General features: G+C 40.3%; 1 protein-coding gene and 1 pseudogene across 1 annotated transcript; both read left to right on the forward strand.

The window, feature by feature from the left end:
• LOC121433626 overlaps positions 1 to 15,501 on the forward strand; it is a 77,477-nt pseudogene extending 61,976 nt beyond the window's left edge.
• Positions 24 to 11,061, forward strand: LOC121433601 (zinc finger protein 728-like). Its single transcript, XM_041632087.1, has 4 exons — positions 24 to 97; positions 8,583 to 8,709; positions 9,329 to 9,424; positions 10,964 to 11,061. The coding sequence occupies exons 1-4, from the start codon at positions 62 to 64 to the stop codon at positions 10,978 to 10,980; spliced, it is 276 nt and encodes a 91-aa protein (XP_041488021.1). The 5' UTR covers positions 24 to 61; the 3' UTR covers positions 10,981 to 11,061.
• Positions 15,502 to 16,793: the final 1,292 nt, after the last annotated feature.

Here is a 16,793-nt window from a genome sequence, read left to right on the forward strand (position 1 = left end):
GTCTTCTCGCAAAGTTGGGCGATTCTCCGGTCCTGCTTGGCGTTCGGGTTGCGTCTCGGACATGGAGGTTGGTCCAGGGTGCCGCGTACCTCCGCAGGTTGGAGCGATGGTGCGGGGTGGGCGGGTCTGGCTCGGAGGGAGCGGGGAGGGAAGGACCGAGGCTGGGCCTCTGCGTCCGGGTGCCTGGAGGGACTGGGGGGGGGGGGGGCCGGTGGTGCGGGCCGAGGACTTCGGTGAAGGGGGGCGGCGGCTGCTAGCGTCCACCCGGAGCTTCTGTGCTGAGGGCCGGCTCGGTGGGGAAGGAATTGGGAAGTGTGGAAAATGCAGGATTGTTCGGGCAGGGTCGGCTGGGAGCCTGCACCTGGAGGTACTGGTGGGCGCACACATTCCAGATGAGCCACGGTCGCGTTCTGTTACTGACACACGCTTACCCGGCTGTTGTCAGTTTTTTCGGGACGCTGGCAGCAAATGGAGGTCTGGCCCCCTGCAGTATCGGCCTAGTACTGTCAGAGTTGATAGTTTAAAAGTTACTCGTTTCCAAGGAAGGAAAGTTTTGCGAGGGAGATCGACGGATAGGATGTTAATCTCGTTGTCTTTGGGATAGACTGTTAGGAACTGCTGTTTACAATGGAATGCCTTCACGGTCACCACTGTGACCTGACTCCTAAGACTAACACTCCTATGTACAGCCAGAGTAATCCCCTAAAGGGAGAGACTCGTCCTACACTGTAGAGTGGAAAATCCTAGAGAATAATACCTCATCCAGTCCGCCGGGATTATGATGTCATTGGTTTGGACTCCTTTTCGGAACTGCGAGATGAGCTGATGTGGGGTAGGTGTGTATCTGCTGATTGCCAGCAAAGGGACGGAGGTGCCCGACTTTCTCTGGGAAGGAGAAACGGCCCTCATACACAACAGTCTGTGTACTTTGATCTCTAACCACACACGTTTCTTCTGTCCTTGTCTAAACTTTCTGCCACTGACTCTGGTGTCTTGGTTCCATGCTTCTCCGTAAACTTCTGGGAGGATTGGCCAAAGTATTTATACTGTGTCAAAAAGTAAAGAATGAATTTGAAGAATTGTGGTTCACTCAGGCAGGGTCCTGTAGACTCCACACCCTATCTTTTGTGCTGCTTTCTATTTTCTCACACTTCAAAATACCAAGTGTTTATGTGCTAGAGACTGGCTTATGGCACTAAAATATACTCAGATGAAGCATGTCTTAGCCAGGCAGTAGTGGCACATGCCTTTAATCCCAGCCAGCTTCTATGAGGCAGAAGGAGGTGGATCCTTAAGTTTGAGGTGAGCCTGGTCTACAGAGCAATTTCCAGGACAGCCAGGACTACACAGAGAAACCCTGCCACTAAATAAATAAATAAATAAATGAAAAAAGAAACAACAAAAGAAACAAGGTATTTTTTAAACATTTTTTTAAATATTTATTTATTATGTATACAATATTCTGTCTGTATGTCTGCAGGCCAGAAGAGGGCACCAGACCTCATTACAGATGTCTGTACCAACAACCATGTGGTTGCTGGGAATTGAACTCAGGACCTTCGGAAGAGCAGGCAATGCTCTTAACCACTGAGCCATCTCTCCAGCCCTTTAAAACATATTTTATTAAACTTTTTTTCTTTTTACTTTAAGAACGACCATATTTTACCTACCAATTCCTGTTCCCTCTACTTCCTCTCCTCCTCCTCCCTCTGTTTTCTCCCCACCCCAACTTCCATCCACTCCTCAGGGAGGGTGAGGCCTCCCATGGGGAGTCAACAAAGTCTGTCCTATCACTTGAGGCAGGACCAAGGCCCTCTCCCTGTATCTAGGCTGAGAAGATAGCTCTCCATAGGGAATGGGCTCTAAAAATCCAGCTCATGCTAGGGATAAATACTAAACCAAAATAATAAAATGATACTACTGTTTCCATTGCTAGTGGCTGCCCAAACTGCCCAAACCACACAGGTGTCACCCAGATTCAGAGGGCCTAGTTCGGTCTTATGCTGGTTCTCCAGTTGTCAAACCCACTTGGGTCAGCTGTTTCTGTGGGTATCCCCATCATGGTCTTGACCCGTTGCTCATATTATCGCTCCTCCCTCTCTATGACTGGACTCCAGGAGTTCAGTCCAGTGCTTAACTGTGGATCTCTGCATCTGCTTCCATCAGATACTGGATGAATGTTCTATGATGAAAATTAAGGTAGTCATCAATCTGGTTACAGGAGAAGGGCATTTTAGGTCCCTCTCCACTATTGCTTAGATTCTTAGCTGGGGTCATCCTTGTGGATTCCTGGGAATCTCCTCAGTGCCTGGTTTCTTGCTAACCTAATAGTGGCTCCCTCTTTCAAGGTTTCTCTTTCCTTGCTGTCCCTCTCTATCCTTCACCCAACTTGATCTTCCCCATCCCTGATGCTCTCCTTCTCACTCCCCTTCTCCCATCCCCACTTCCCTACCCCCTTCCCTGTCCCCACATGCTGACCATTTACTAAGGAGGTCTTGTCTGCTTCCCCTTCTTGGGAATCCATGTCTGTCTGTCTTGATGAGTTCTCCTTGTTTCCTGTCTTCTCTGGGGTTGTTTACTGTAGGTTGATTATCCTTTGCTTTATGTCTAATATCCACCTATGAGTAAGTACACACCGTGTTTGTCTTTCAGTATCTGGGTTACCTCACTCAGGATGGTTTTTTTTTCTTTTCTATTTCCATCCTTTTGCCTGCAAATTTTAATATGTCGTGTTTTGTTTTGTTTTGTTTTGTTTTTCCACTGAGTAGTGCTCCATTGTGTAAATGTACCACTTTTCTTCATCCATTCTTTGGTTGAGAGGCATCTAGATTGTTTCCATGTTCTGGCTATTAAAATTGATGCTGTTATGAACATAGCTAAACAAATGTTCTTGTGGTATAGGTATGCATCCTTTGGGTATATGCCCAAAAGTAGTATTACTGGATCTTGAGGTAGATTGATTCCCAACTTTCTGAGAGAATGCCATCCTGATTTCCAAAGTGGCTGTAGAAGTTTGTACTCCCCCCAGCAGTGGAGGAGTGTTCCTATTACTCTACATCCTTTCCAGCATAAGCTGTCATTGGTGTTTTAGATTTTAGCCAATCTGACTGGTGTAAGATGAAATCTCAGAGTTGTTTTGATTTGCGTTTCCCTGATGGCTAAGAATGCTGAGCAGTTCCCTAAGTGCCTTTTGGCCATTTGAGAATCCTTTGTTGAGAATTCTGTTTAGATCTATACCTCATTTTTTAATTGGATAATTTGAATTTGATATTTTGACATCTAGTGTCTTGAGTTCTTTGTATATTAGAGATCAGTACTCTGTCAGATGTGGGGTTGTTGAAGATTTTTCCTATTCTGTAGGTTGCCATTTTGTCTTGTTGATGGTGTTGGGATCGTGTCCTTTGCCTTACAGAGCTTCTCAGTTTCAAGAGGTCCCATTTATGAGTTGTTGATCCCATTGTCTGTGCTGCTGGGGTTATATTTAGGAAGTGGTCTCCTGTGCCAATGCATTCAAAGCTACTTTTCACTTTTTCTTCTATGAGGTTCAGTTGGCTGGATTTATGTTGAAGTCTTTGATCCATTTGGACTTGAGTTTTTGCTGGGGATGAATATGGATCTATTTGCATTGTTCTACATTTTGACATCTTGTTATGCCAGCACCATTTGTTGACGATGCTTTCTTTTTTTTCATTGTATAATGTTAGCTTCTTTGTCAAAGATCAGGTGTTCATAGGTCTGTGAATTTATGTCAGTGTCCTTTTCCTTACAGGTCCTTCTCTTTGTATTCTTATGTTTGTATAAATGATGGCATGAGGGGAAGAGTTATGAGGAGTTGCTCATTTTGGAAACAGTTGTGTTAGATGTGTCGTGCTTGGAAAACTGAAAAGGGAAAGTTTGCAGGATGATGACATTCATTTCTGGTGATGTATGTGACATATGTTGGAGACTATGAAGAGAAGATACAGAAGTTATTTATGTAGATTTGAATAGGAGCCAAATATATGCAAGGAATGAAAATGAGAAGCACAGATTTTCAACATTTTCTCTTTTGAGTTTATAAATATTTCTGTCCTTGAGTCCATCCATGGTTGTTTTCAAATGCAGTGACATATTTTGAGTTGAAAAGTAAAGGTACGTGTCACATGTCTGGCAAAATACATGCAATTATTATCTTCTTTGAATTAGCTACATAAAATAAATCAGATGAAGGATAGTATGAACCCCTAACTGTTTTCAGGATGGATTGCACTTAGTATTTCATTAGAAACAAGGAGTAACAATGTTCTGAATATTTAAAGTTATTCTTACATTTGCACATTGAACATACATAATAAAGCATGTGGTACTTCTTTAGAAACTTGCATGTTGTCTAAATATGCATTCCATGTTCCAAATAAAGGCATTAGCTATGGTCTTCCATACTATTTTCAGTGTTCCAAATATACACTCTGAGTCATAGTATTGCAAAATGTGTTAAGTGAAAACAAGAATTAATGATAGCTGCATGTCAGATGTGTGGGAGTCACGAGCTGCCCGGAGACCTGTGGGTTGGCTCCTTTATCGCACTCCTGGTGTGTTCTCTATAATCCATAAACATTCTGTGTCCAAAAATGAAATCACTAGTAGCTAAAAGTTAATTGGGAGTCCAGCCCTTGCTTTACATATAGCTTTGACTTCCCCATGCTCTTGGTACTAAAGATTGTTATGTTTCTATGTCTGAATATCTCTGAGGGACACACATGATATGCAAGAGTTCTTAATCACTTCTGCCTGCTCATTCTGCTGATCTAGACTTGTGTCTAGGACCAGCCTCCATTCAAAAGAAGGAAAACAACTTCACCTCTGGCTGGTGGCCATCTCATAGGTAAAGAATAGTGGAGGATGAGCCTATTACCTCTTATAGAGATGCTTTCAACAGTCTCATTTTCTTTTCTTAAGAAATGACTGGGTCAGGTGGCACACACTGTAGTGATATTTTGTTTGTGATCTTAACAAATGAAACTTGCCTGAAGATCAGAGTGCAGAGCTAAGCCACTAGTTAGCCATAGAGGTCAGGCAGTGGTGGCACACACCTTTAATCCCAGCACACGGGAGACAGGCAGAGACAGACAGATCTCTATGAGTCATGGTCACACTGGGCTACATGAGATTGAATTTGTCTAAAAGAGAAACACACACAGGTGATCCCAGCACTTGGGATCCTACACTCAGCACTAGGGACGTGGAGACAGGAGTGATATGGCTGTGCAGAGAGAGGAATAATATGCGGCAGGAGAAGACAGGAGCTAAGATGCAGTCTGAGGATTCATAGGGACAGAATCACCCCTTTGGTCTGAGGATTCAGTGGTGCTTAAGAGCTAGTGGCTGGATGCTCCACTTCTCTGATCTTTCAGCATTAGCTCATATCTGACTCTGGGTTTTTATTACTGAAACCAAAATAGAATTCATGTTACGATACACCTTTAATCCCAGTGCTTGGGAGGCAGAAGCAGGCAGATATCTGAGTTTAAAGCCAGACTCATCTACAGAACAAGTTCCAGAACACCCATCCAGAACTACATAGTGAGATCTTGTCTCAAATAAATAAATAAATAATGAAAATTAAAAAAATGAAGATGCAGAAAAAAGATAAACAAAAGGACTTTTTTCAGTTAGCCATCTGCCATCATTCTGCTGTAATTTAGGAATCTGTTGTCCTCCTCTTTGCTGTTTCCCTCTGCTGTTTGGGTAGAAAACCTTTTCCCATTTATAGATATCTCTTCACTGACTCTGGGACAGTCCTGTTGCTCTGTGGCCTTCTCCACTCTGCAGATGGTGAGGGAGCAGCTCGGAAGCTTTGTTTATAAATTCATGCCTGTTCTTTCCCACCCACCATGTGTGAAATATCATCCCTCAGCTTCCCCGGCTACGGTCTGCTAAGTTATTAGTGAGGACTTTAAGAAATGCCTTCTGGGTGAGGAGCCACTGTCCTGTTCCTTTCAGAATTCTTGTTTCCACCACTTGCTTTGCCTTCTGTGACTCTCTTTAGTGTTATCTAGACTGGAGATTGGGGAAAGTCTTAGTTGGTGTCCATCACTTATCTCAAATAATGTAAGACTTCATTTCTTAATAAAATTATTTTTCTCTTAATTTTTGGTTTTTTGGTTTTTTATGAGGAACATTGTCACATATCACAGGCTAGCCATGAGCTCTCTATGCAGATAAGGCTGGTCTTGAACACATAGACCATTCAAGAACTGAGATTACACACATGTGACATCATTCTGGTTTCCTTGTTTTTCTTTATTCTGTGTGTAGTGTTCCATAATCCTTGACACTCTCTCCAGGTTGGTTTTTGGTTTTTTTCTGTCTGTCTTTTCTTTTAATTTTCTCCTTGAGTCAGTATTGTATGTTTGGGACCAAATGCAGTCCTGTGCCCAAGCAAGAGGGGAATTCAAGAACAGTTGTTCCATGGTACCGTGGAACATTAGATTGACATTAGACTGGGCTCCAGGTGCTTTCACTTGGTGAGTCACCCCACAGGCCTTCAGTGTTCTGATGTCTTTCTTCATGCTCAGACTTCTGGCAGCATCCTGTTTGCTGCGACTTCCGTCTTCCAGACCCTTCCTAGTGTTCTCTCCCTACTGTTTGCCACTCACTATGGCACTTTCAGCTCCATCCTCGTGCTTTTCATATTTTATTGCATGGCTGAGTTCCTATTTTTTATATATGCTGATTTTATCTACCTGTTTAATTGTCTGAATTGGTTAGATCGTTAACACAGGTAGGGTGTTAACGGCAACTTTGGATTGTTTTGTTTTTCTTTTATCTGGTTCGTGTTTCTAATTTGAATACTTTATAACGCTTATTAAGATTTGGTTTTTGGGAATACCAGTGACTACTCATTTTGAGCTTGAATTTATAGTACCTTCAAATGTGTTATAAGAAATTGAATGCCTTTCTACTCTTAACAACCTGAGAAAGGAACCAGGAAATTGGAGGCTGATCTCCAAACCATGCCTTGCTGGTCCACATGAGTAGTGTGTGGCAAGGAGAACAAGATGGCTTTTCCTAAACAACAATAAAGTTGGCTTCATATATGGAATCCATACAGTAAAGGGAAATGATTGACAGAGTTGTCAAATAAAATTGTAAAGTGAAGGTCAGAAGAAATCACAAGTGGAAATAATCCAGGAACCAATAACTATCTCATTCTTGTCCTTAAATGCACATATCAGTGGTATCATCAAAATGAGCATAAGTCCCACCCTCATATGATGCATACTGTCCACAGTTGCCAGAGCTGCACATACTTCTGCATGCTTTTCTGAGCTTACTTCTTGCTTTTACCAATGCTGCAGCAAGTGCAAATATTATTTTACTGCGTTTATTTTCCTGACTATTTAATAGTTTCCTTTGCTCATTTCAGTAACAAAGCTGATTTTAATATTGTTTCAGCATGACTATTTGAATTTTACTTTATGTTCCCTTTCCTATGGTTTTGTGCTCACCCAATCATGACTGAAAGCTAACTTCTACAATTTACTTGATTTTTGACAGTGAAATTGTGGTTCACGTGTTTACAGTATGAAACTGTTCAGTCACACAAAACAATGAAATCCTGTAATTTGGGTCAATATGGAAGAGCCTGAAAATTATTATTTCATATACAGAAAGACAAGTACCACATGATCTCAGACATAGGTTGAGTTTCCAGGATTTTAACTTACAGACGTTGGAGAAATAAGTTTGAAAAAACATTACTCATCAGTTGGTGACATCGGGAAAGGTAGGCATTGGGGGAAACATTATACAGTTGGATAGAAGGAAGAAGCTTATGGTAAATGTTGCCCCTAATGATGACTGTCAGTAATCATTTTGTAATATTTATATTACAGAAGGTTGGAAAACAGAATTTTTTGTTTTGTTTTGTTCTGCTTTATGAGTCATGGTCTCTCTAGATAGCCCTGGCATCCCTGGAACTCAGAGATCCACCTGCCTCTGCCTCTTAAGTGCTGGGATTAAAGACGCACACTACCACACCAAGTCTAAGGACTTTGGACATTTTAAACTTAAAAATTAGGTGTCTGAGGAAATGAGTACTCCAAAACTGATGGAAAGACATTGCAGGGTCTACCTGTAACAGTAGCACAGCACACCCTGGCTAACGTGCAAGTCTCTGATTTTTCTATTATTTAGCCACAGAAAGAAAAATAATGTACTGCTATCATTAACCATTTGAGAACTTTATGTAATGAGATAAAAAGCAACACAACACTAAAAAAAAAAATCAAAAGTGAGGGAAAATAGTAATTAGAATCACAAGTTACAATTCTTGAACTCAGTCAGTAGTCTAAGCTAAAGTTGCCATGAGTTCAAAGGCTTGTATGACTATAGTAAATACATGAATATGTCTAATAAAGATAGACACAGAAAGCAGGCAAAGGAAAAATGAAAGAATGTAGTGATACCTGATTATTTTAAATATTAAAAAAGTGATGTTGTTGCTACACTTCCTAAGAATGTATTTATAAGCACAGGATGCCTGTTGGTATCTGTTATTGATTTTAATTAATATAATCTATTATTTATCTTTATTTCAGAAAATGGTGTCATTCAGTGATGTGGCAATTGATTTCTCTGCAGAGGAGTGGGAATGCCTGGGCCCTGCTCAGTGGAATCTGTACAGGGATGTGATGTTGGAGAATTACAGCAACCTGGTGTTTTTGGGTGAGGAGTGCATCTATAGTGAATTCTTTTTGTGTATATGTGTGGGGTTTTTGTTCTTGTTGGTTATTTTTGTTTGTTTGTTGTTTTTTTTGAGCCAGGGTCTCTGTATGTAGTCCTTGCTTCCTGTAACTCTTGTATAGACCAGACTGGCCTCAAACTCAGATCTCCTGCCTCTGCCTCCCAAATGCTGGTATTCATTGCTACCATGCCTGGCTCATAGTGAGTTCTTAATTCAAGGTCAACATTAAATTTCTTTTATAAAAGCATCTCATGGGAGCTTGTAGTTTCCGACAATGAGGGTCTTGGACCTGCGTGTAGGGAAGGATTGAGGAGATTGTTAATGTAACTAAGACAATTTCTTTTTTAATTCTTTTTGTTTTTTTAATGTGGCTGTTTCTTAGAAGTATTCTTTACTCTAGTGGTAATGCTAGAAAGTCACAGACATGAGGCATACCTTTAAGTTTTAGCTTTTTTATTTTTATTGATTTCTGGGGGTGGGGGACAGTGAATTTAATCTGGGTATATTCTTTTTCCCCCTAAGGACACAATCCTGAAATAGACATGTTATTTCCCAGGTGAATAACACACCAACCGTCTTGATCCCTTTTCCCACAAACAGGTCTTGCCTTCTCTAAGCCATACCTGGTCACATTTCTAGAGCAAAGTCAAGAGCCTTCAGATGTGAAGACACAAGAAGCTGCCACCATGCACCCAGGTTTGTAGAATGAGGGGACAGAGGACAGAGTGAATTTTCTAGCATAAAGCCAGACTTTACCATATGCACTGAGATGTTATATTGTGATGGAAATCAATTTCTAGATACCCCGTTCATCCATTCACATGATTTAATTGTCTGAGCTTTGTCCTCTGCCTCCCAAGAGCTCTGCTTATGTTTACAGTGATGAAGTTTGTCATTTTGCTGAGAGTCTGCATTGCAGCAGACTTTTAACTGTGCCCTATACCTATGAAGATTTGCACGTTTAAAAACAAGTGAAGCCATTATAATACAATATAATAACAAATTTCTTTTACATCCCATGCATGTTTGCTAATTTATATCTTTTCATAATTGCTGTGAATAAGTATTAATGTATCTTCATAAAGTTTTTTTTTTTTCTCATGCACTCAAGTGTTACTGATTTGAAATGCATGCCCTTTCTGGGTATGTTTTCGTAGATTAAAACCTTCCATGTCTAGAAGAATGTTTGTAGTAGCTTATCAGCTACTTTTTAGAGTTCAGTGGGCTCAGGGTTCTCTTTTTGTTATTTTACAACTTTGTTTCTATATTATTGGAGTCTAGGTTATCTAAAATCACTTGTTTACATGTAAGCTTATGTTTTTGTGAATGAAGTCCACAATGCAAAACACTTGGGACAGTGTGCGATTAAAAATAATCAATGAGCACTGGTTCCGGGAATATCAGAATTGTGTGTTTTCACTTTCTGTGTACACACGAGTCTCGTGTTTTTATGCCTTGTACATCATCTCCTGACTAGTAAAAGACTCTGTTATCTTGTAAATGAATATTCTTTGAAATTGAGGTAATTTTATCATTTAATCTTTGACTCATATGAGCCTCTAGCAGGTTCTATCATTACAGGTGAACTTGAGGGGTTTTTTTTCTTTTCATAATTTGATTCTTTCAGATATTTATTAACTCCCTGAAATATCATACTTAGTATTATAGAGAATCTAACTGTTACACAATATATATTGTGTGCCTTCCAAATGACACCTGTATTTAGAATATAAATTGTGTATTCTACATTCTTCCAACCTCATACAATCACCATTGTTCTAATGTTTTCCACGTTTACCTATTTCTGGTTTTCATCTATGTCTGGTCATATAATTTATATATTTTTAATGGGCTCATTTCTGTTAACACAGTGCACTTAAGAGTTCCTATTATTAATAATAGTACATCTTCTTTTGTTCTTTAACTGTTAATAATATTCAATTATTTCTGTATTCTATTTGGTCTTCCTCTTATTTCAGTGGAAGTTTATATTGTTTCCACTCATTGCATTTTCTAAATTACACCGCAGTGAATATAGGTGTGGAAATTTGTAATTTCTCATTTACCAATAAAAAATAAGTAAAGGTCTCCATATTAAAGGTAAACATTATAAATATAAGAATGTTACTCAGTTTTTATTCATATCTCAACTTTTACTTAACAGATATAAAACCATATAAATGTAAAGAATGTGGCAAAGCTTGTGACTGGAACTCACTTCTTCTTGAATACCAGAGAATTCATCCAGCTGAGAAAGCCTACACATGTGAAGAATGTGGAAAGGCTTCTGGTTCTTCTCCACCACTTTCTGAACACCACATAATTGATCCAGAAGAGAAAGCCTACAAGTGTGAAGAATGTGGCAACATCGTTTGTACTTGCTCAGGACATTCTAGCTACCAGAGAATTTGCATTGGGGAGAACCCTTACAAGTGTGAAGAATGTGGGAAAGCCTTTTCTACTCATTCATGTCTTACTCAACATGAGTTACAACATACTGGACAGAAATCCTGTAACTATGAAGAATGTGAGAAGCTGTTTTATTATCCATCTTACCTCACAGAACATCAAAGGATTCATTCTCAAGAGAATCCCTTGAAGATTGAAGTATGTAGCGAGGTCTTTTGTTCACCCATAGAACTTTCTAAAGACCAGACATTTTGTACTGAAGAGAAACCCTACAAGTATGAAGACTGTATTAAGACCTTTAGTGCTTGCACAGTGCTTTCTGAACATCCAAGAATTCATCCAGGAGAGAAAGCCTACAAGTGTGAAGAATGTGGCAATGCCTTTTGTGAACTCCATTCAGTATCTAAACACCTGAAAATTCATTGTGAAGTGAAATCCTACAAGTGTGACGAATGTGGGAAAGCCTTCCCTAGTCATCTTTCTCTGATTCAGCATAAGATAGGGCATACTAGAGAGAAGCCTTACCAATGTGAAGAATGTGGCAAAATGTTTTACTGTTCTTCAAACCTTAAACAACATCAAATAACTCATTCTCAAGAGAAACCCTACAAGTGTGAAATATGTGGCAAGGTCTTTAGAACTTGCTGGCAACTTTCTAAACACCTGAGAATCCATTCTGGAGAGAAACCTTACAAGTGTGAGGAATGTGGCAAAGCCTTTTATACTCTCTCATACCTTACTCAGCACAAATTAGGTCATACCGGGGAGAAACCTTACAAGTGTGAGGAATGTGGCAAAACATTTTACTATCCTTCAGTCCTTAAGGAACACCAAGCAATTCATTCTGGAGAGAAACCATACAGGTGTGAAGAATGTGGCAAGGACTTCTGTACTCGTTCAGGACGTTCTAGACACCAGCGAATTCATACTGGAGAGAAACCCTACAAGTGTGAGCAATGTGGAAAGGCCTTTTCTACTCATTCATACCTTTCTCATCACAAGATAGTTCACACTGGCCATAAACCCTACAAGTGTGAAGAATGTGGCAAAAAGTTTTACTACCCTTCTCGCCTTAAGGAACATCAAAGAATTCATTCTCAAGAGAATCCTTACAAGTGTGAAATATGTGGTAAAGCCTTTTATACTCACTCATACTTTACTCAGCACAAATTAGGTCATACCGGGGAGAAACCTTACAAGTGTGAGGAATGTGGCAAAACCTTTTACTATCCTTCAATCCTTAGGGAACACCAAGCAATTCATTCTGGAAAGAAACCATACAGGTGTGAAGAATGCGGCAAGGACTTCTGTACTCGCTCAGGACGTTCTAGACACCAAAGAATTCATACTGGAGAGAAACCCCACAAGTGTGAAGAATGTGGGAAAGTCTTTTCTACTCATTCATACCTTTCTCAGCACAAGGTAGTCCACTCTGGAGAGAAACCTTACAAGTGTGAAGAATGTGGCAAAAAGTTCTACTATCCTTCTCGCCTTAAGGAACATCAAAGAATTCATTCTCAAGAGAATCCTTACAAGTGTGAAATATGTGGCAATGTCTTTTGTACCCCCAAAGGACTTTCTAAACACCAGAGATTTCATACTGGAGAGAAACCCTACAAGTGTGAAGAATGTGGGAAAATGTTTTACTACCCTTCTCGCCTTAAGGAACATCAAAGAATTCATTCTCAAGAGAATCCTTACAAGTGTGAAATATGTGGCAAAGCCTTTTATACTCTCTCATACCTTACTCAGCACAAATTAGGTCATACCGGGGAGAAACCTTACAAGTGTGAGGAATGTGGCAAAACCTTTTACTATCCTTCAATCCTTAGGGAACACCAAGCAATTCATTCTGGAAAGAAACCATACAGGTGTGAAGAATGTGGCAAGGACTTCTGTACTCGCTCAGGACGTTCTAGACACCAGCGAATTCATACTGGAGAGAAACCCTACAAGTGTGAGCAATGTGGAAAGGCCTTTTCTACTCATTCATACCTTTCTCAACACAAGGTAGTTCACTCTGGAGAGAAACCCTACAAGTGTGAAGAATGTGGCAAAATGTTTTACTACCCTTCTCGCCTTAAGGAACATCAAAGAATTCATTCTCAAGAAAATGCCTACAAGTGTGAAGTATGTGGCAAAGTCTTTAGTGCTCACTTAGAACTTGCTACACACCTGAGTATTCATTCTGGATAAACCCTGCAGGTGTGAAGGATGTGGAAAAGCTTTTAACTTATCCATCCTCATCTCAGGTCATATTCCTGGAGAGAAATCTTACCAATGTCAGAAATGTGGTAAAATATTTTCTATCCTTAACCTTAAGCAACACCAACTAACTCGTCCTGGATGGAAATCACACAAGTGTGAGGACTGGAGGAAGGCCTTTTGTACTCACTTGGAACTTCTAAGCGTCAAAAAAGTCATACTGGTGAAAAAGACCACAAATGTGTAAAACTTTCCACTAAACTGTGTAACCTTGCCCAGCACAAGGTAGTCCATTCTATTCAGAAACACTATTCATGGGAAAATGCTGGATTTTTTTTTTACTGTTTAATCCTTAAAAAAAATCAGTTTATTATCAAGGGATACCCTACAAGTATGAGGGATATGTCAAAGCCTTTGCTTATCATTCAGACCATAAGAAACTCAAATGAATCCATAATAGAAATCAAACCCTAGTGAAGAAAGTAGCAAGTACTTTACTATTGATTCAACACTTCCTAACCTCCATAAAATTTATAATGGGGAGAAACACTACAAATGTGAACGAATTGACACGGCTTTTAAAGGCACTTCATTAGTTAACAAAAGTGTCGGAACTGAAGAGCAGCCTCACAACAGCAAAGCATATGATGAAGGTTTCATTTGTCATTCAGCCCTTGCTGAACATGAGAGAATTCACACTTGGGAGAATCTCTACAAATGTGCAGAATATACCTAGGTGTTTAGCTGTAATTTGTCATTGCGTAAGCATGAAAGAATTAGTCCTCCAGAAATGTAAAGAATGTGACAAGGCCATTAGGTGGTTTTCATACTTTAGTTATCCTCAGAGACTTCATACTGGAGAGAAGCTACACATAAAAATAATGTCAAACTCTTTAATCATATTTCAAATCTCAGTCAACACCAAAGAATTCAGTAACCTTCACTGTTAAACTTCACACCTCTGCATTTTCTAAGGGAGTCTCAGCTATGTGGTTGCCTCGATCTGACTGGCTTACAATGTGTCTGTGGAACCTTGGATGCTGATTAATGCTCAGTCCCACCCTGGGCAGGTGGTCCTGTGAAAATGAAAATTCTGGCCACACAGAAATCTGAGGGAACAACAAGTCAGTAAGCAGAATTCCTTAATGGTTTCTACTTTAGTTCCTGCGTGAAGGTTTCTCCCTTGACCTCTTGCCCTGGCTGAACTGGCTGACCAATTCCTAAACTGGAGTAATCCGTTTCCTCTCCTAAGTTGTGTTTTAGTCATGGCATTTATCACAGCAACAGACATCAGACAGCAATGGACATGAAAATGCTTTTCAGTTTCTTTATACCTTAGTTATCATCAGTCTTCATACTGGAGAGAATGTCACAGTATCTTTGAGTGAAGAATCAAACCCCGAACCTCAGCTAAGAATATCTGAATCCTATAGCAGAGACTTCCCTTTACTGTAATCTACAAACCTATTCTTTGAGACAATGTGTTTTCAAGGTGCATCAATTAATTATTCTGTTAACTATAAATGGTTCCAGAAATTGCTGCCATGTTGTCGAACTGTACTTGGGTAACCTGAATCTGGATTCCTGAGCCATGATCTATATGGCAGATTCCCCTGGAGTCCCCCAATTGTATGTAACCCTTCCCCTTTGGTCTATAAGAAAACCCAATAAATTCATTTTTCTCATCAATTTGGGCTGGTGGTAAAATCCTAGGATGGTTTGTTGTTGGGTCCCTTTGTGGTGACTAGGCAGTTGTTTTTGTCTAGAGATAGCTAACATAACACATGTCATTCATATATGGCTACAAAATAAACAATGTCTCATTCCGTTTCATGTGATAACTGTGGTTTTTGTACAACAACACAGTCTCCGTTTTCATGGAAATAGAACCATATTGAAACAGGGTCACAAGCCACATACACTAATTTAGCAGATGGGATGAATTTGGTTATTGGCTACATCTTCAAGTATTAATCATGGTAATTTCAGTTCTTAATTGATTTTATATCTATCTAAAAAGGCATATAAAAATTTCATTTACTTAAAAGAAGCAAGACTGAATTCATAGCAACATGATTTACATTTGTTCCTTTAATCTTACTATCCTTTTTTTTATTTGAGCTATTATTAGTCTTTATGGGAAAAATAGATAATCACAATCTTTGCCATCTCATTCTGATCACAGGTGGCATTTTCTATCTTGGATCATTTTAAAAGCTGTTTTCTCATGTTATAATTGTCAGAGGAAGCAGTTGTATTCAGTTTCACAAGAGAATCTTGACAGACTGACTCCCTAAGTTACAACAGGACTAGAAAAAACTGCACTGAAGACACACCAGGACTCTTTGAAAAGAGGAAATACTGAGTCACATCTTAGCCACAGAACAAGAACTAGTAGGGGATATAGGAGAGTTAATTTGTTCTTTTTTTTTTTTTTAAATTTTTCTTTTATTGAGAAAAGAAGAAAACAACAACATAAACAAAAAAGTTTCCACCTCCTCCCAGCCTCCCATTTCCCTCCCCCTCCTCCCTCCCTTCTCCCCCTCTCCCCACTCCTCTCCCCCTCCCTCCAGTCCACAGAGCAGTCCGGGTTCCCTGCCCTGTGGTAAGTCCTAGGTCATCCCCCCTCCGTCCATATCTAGGAAGGTGAACATCCAAACTGGCTAGGCTCCCACAAAGCCAGCACATTAAGTAGGATCAAAACCCCGTGCCATTGTCCTTGGCGTCTCATCAGCCCTCATTGTTCGCCATGTTCAGAGAGTCCGTTTTTTTTTTTTTTTTTTTTGGAAAGTGTTAGCATTTAATTGGCCTCCCTGAGTGGCTTCAAGCCACCAGAACACAGGCACCTCCAACACCCTTTATCTTCTCTTCAGCTCTTCTGCTGAAAAATTTAGCTTTCACGATGACAGGCTGCTTAGGGAGCTTTCCCTTCCCCAGAACTTTGTAGTAGCCCGATCGCACGACATCAATGATGGGAGCAACTCCAGTCTTGTTCTTGGCAGCGTTGACCCGGGTCTGCTCACTGACCAGCGTCCACAGTTTATCCAGGTTGACAGTCGGGCAGAAGCTCTGGTTTTATCCCATACTTTTTCGGTCACAGTCCAGCTGGCCTTGGTGAGCTCCCAGTAGATCAGCTCCACTGTCTCAGTGGGTGGGTGCACCCCTCATGGTCCCGACTTCTTTGCTCATGTTCTCCCTCCTTCTGCTCCTCATTGGGACCTTGGGAGCTCAGTCCAGTGCTCCTGTGTGGGTCTCTGTCTCTATCTATCCATCACCAGATGAAGGTTCTATGATGATTTGCAAGATATTCGTCAGTATTGCTCTAGGATAGGGTCATTTCAGGTTCCCAATCCTCAGCTGCCCAAGGAACTAACTGGGAACCTCATCTTGGGCACTTGGGAGCCCCTCTAGGGTCAAGTCTCTTGCCCACCCTAAAGTGGCTCCCTTAACA

The sequence above is a fragment of the Microtus oregoni genome, unplaced genomic scaffold (genome assembly GCF_018167655.1).
Source record: "Microtus oregoni isolate MIOR12 unplaced genomic scaffold, Mior012 000040F_ref0000088, whole genome shotgun sequence".
Classification (NCBI taxonomy): domain Eukaryota; kingdom Metazoa; phylum Chordata; class Mammalia; order Rodentia; family Cricetidae; genus Microtus; species Microtus oregoni.

Coding starts and splice junctions, on each gene's coding strand:
- LOC121433601 (XM_041632087.1), top strand. CDS start 62: ATGGAGGTTGGTCCAGGGTGCCGCGTACCTCCGCAG. Junction 98..8,582: donor GGTGCCGCGTACCTCCGCAG/GTTGGAGCGATG, acceptor TCTTTATTTCAG/AAAATGGTGTCATTCAGTGA. Junction 8,710..9,328: donor CAGCAACCTGGTGTTTTTGG/GTGAGGAGTGCA, acceptor TCCCACAAACAG/GTCTTGCCTTCTCTAAGCCA.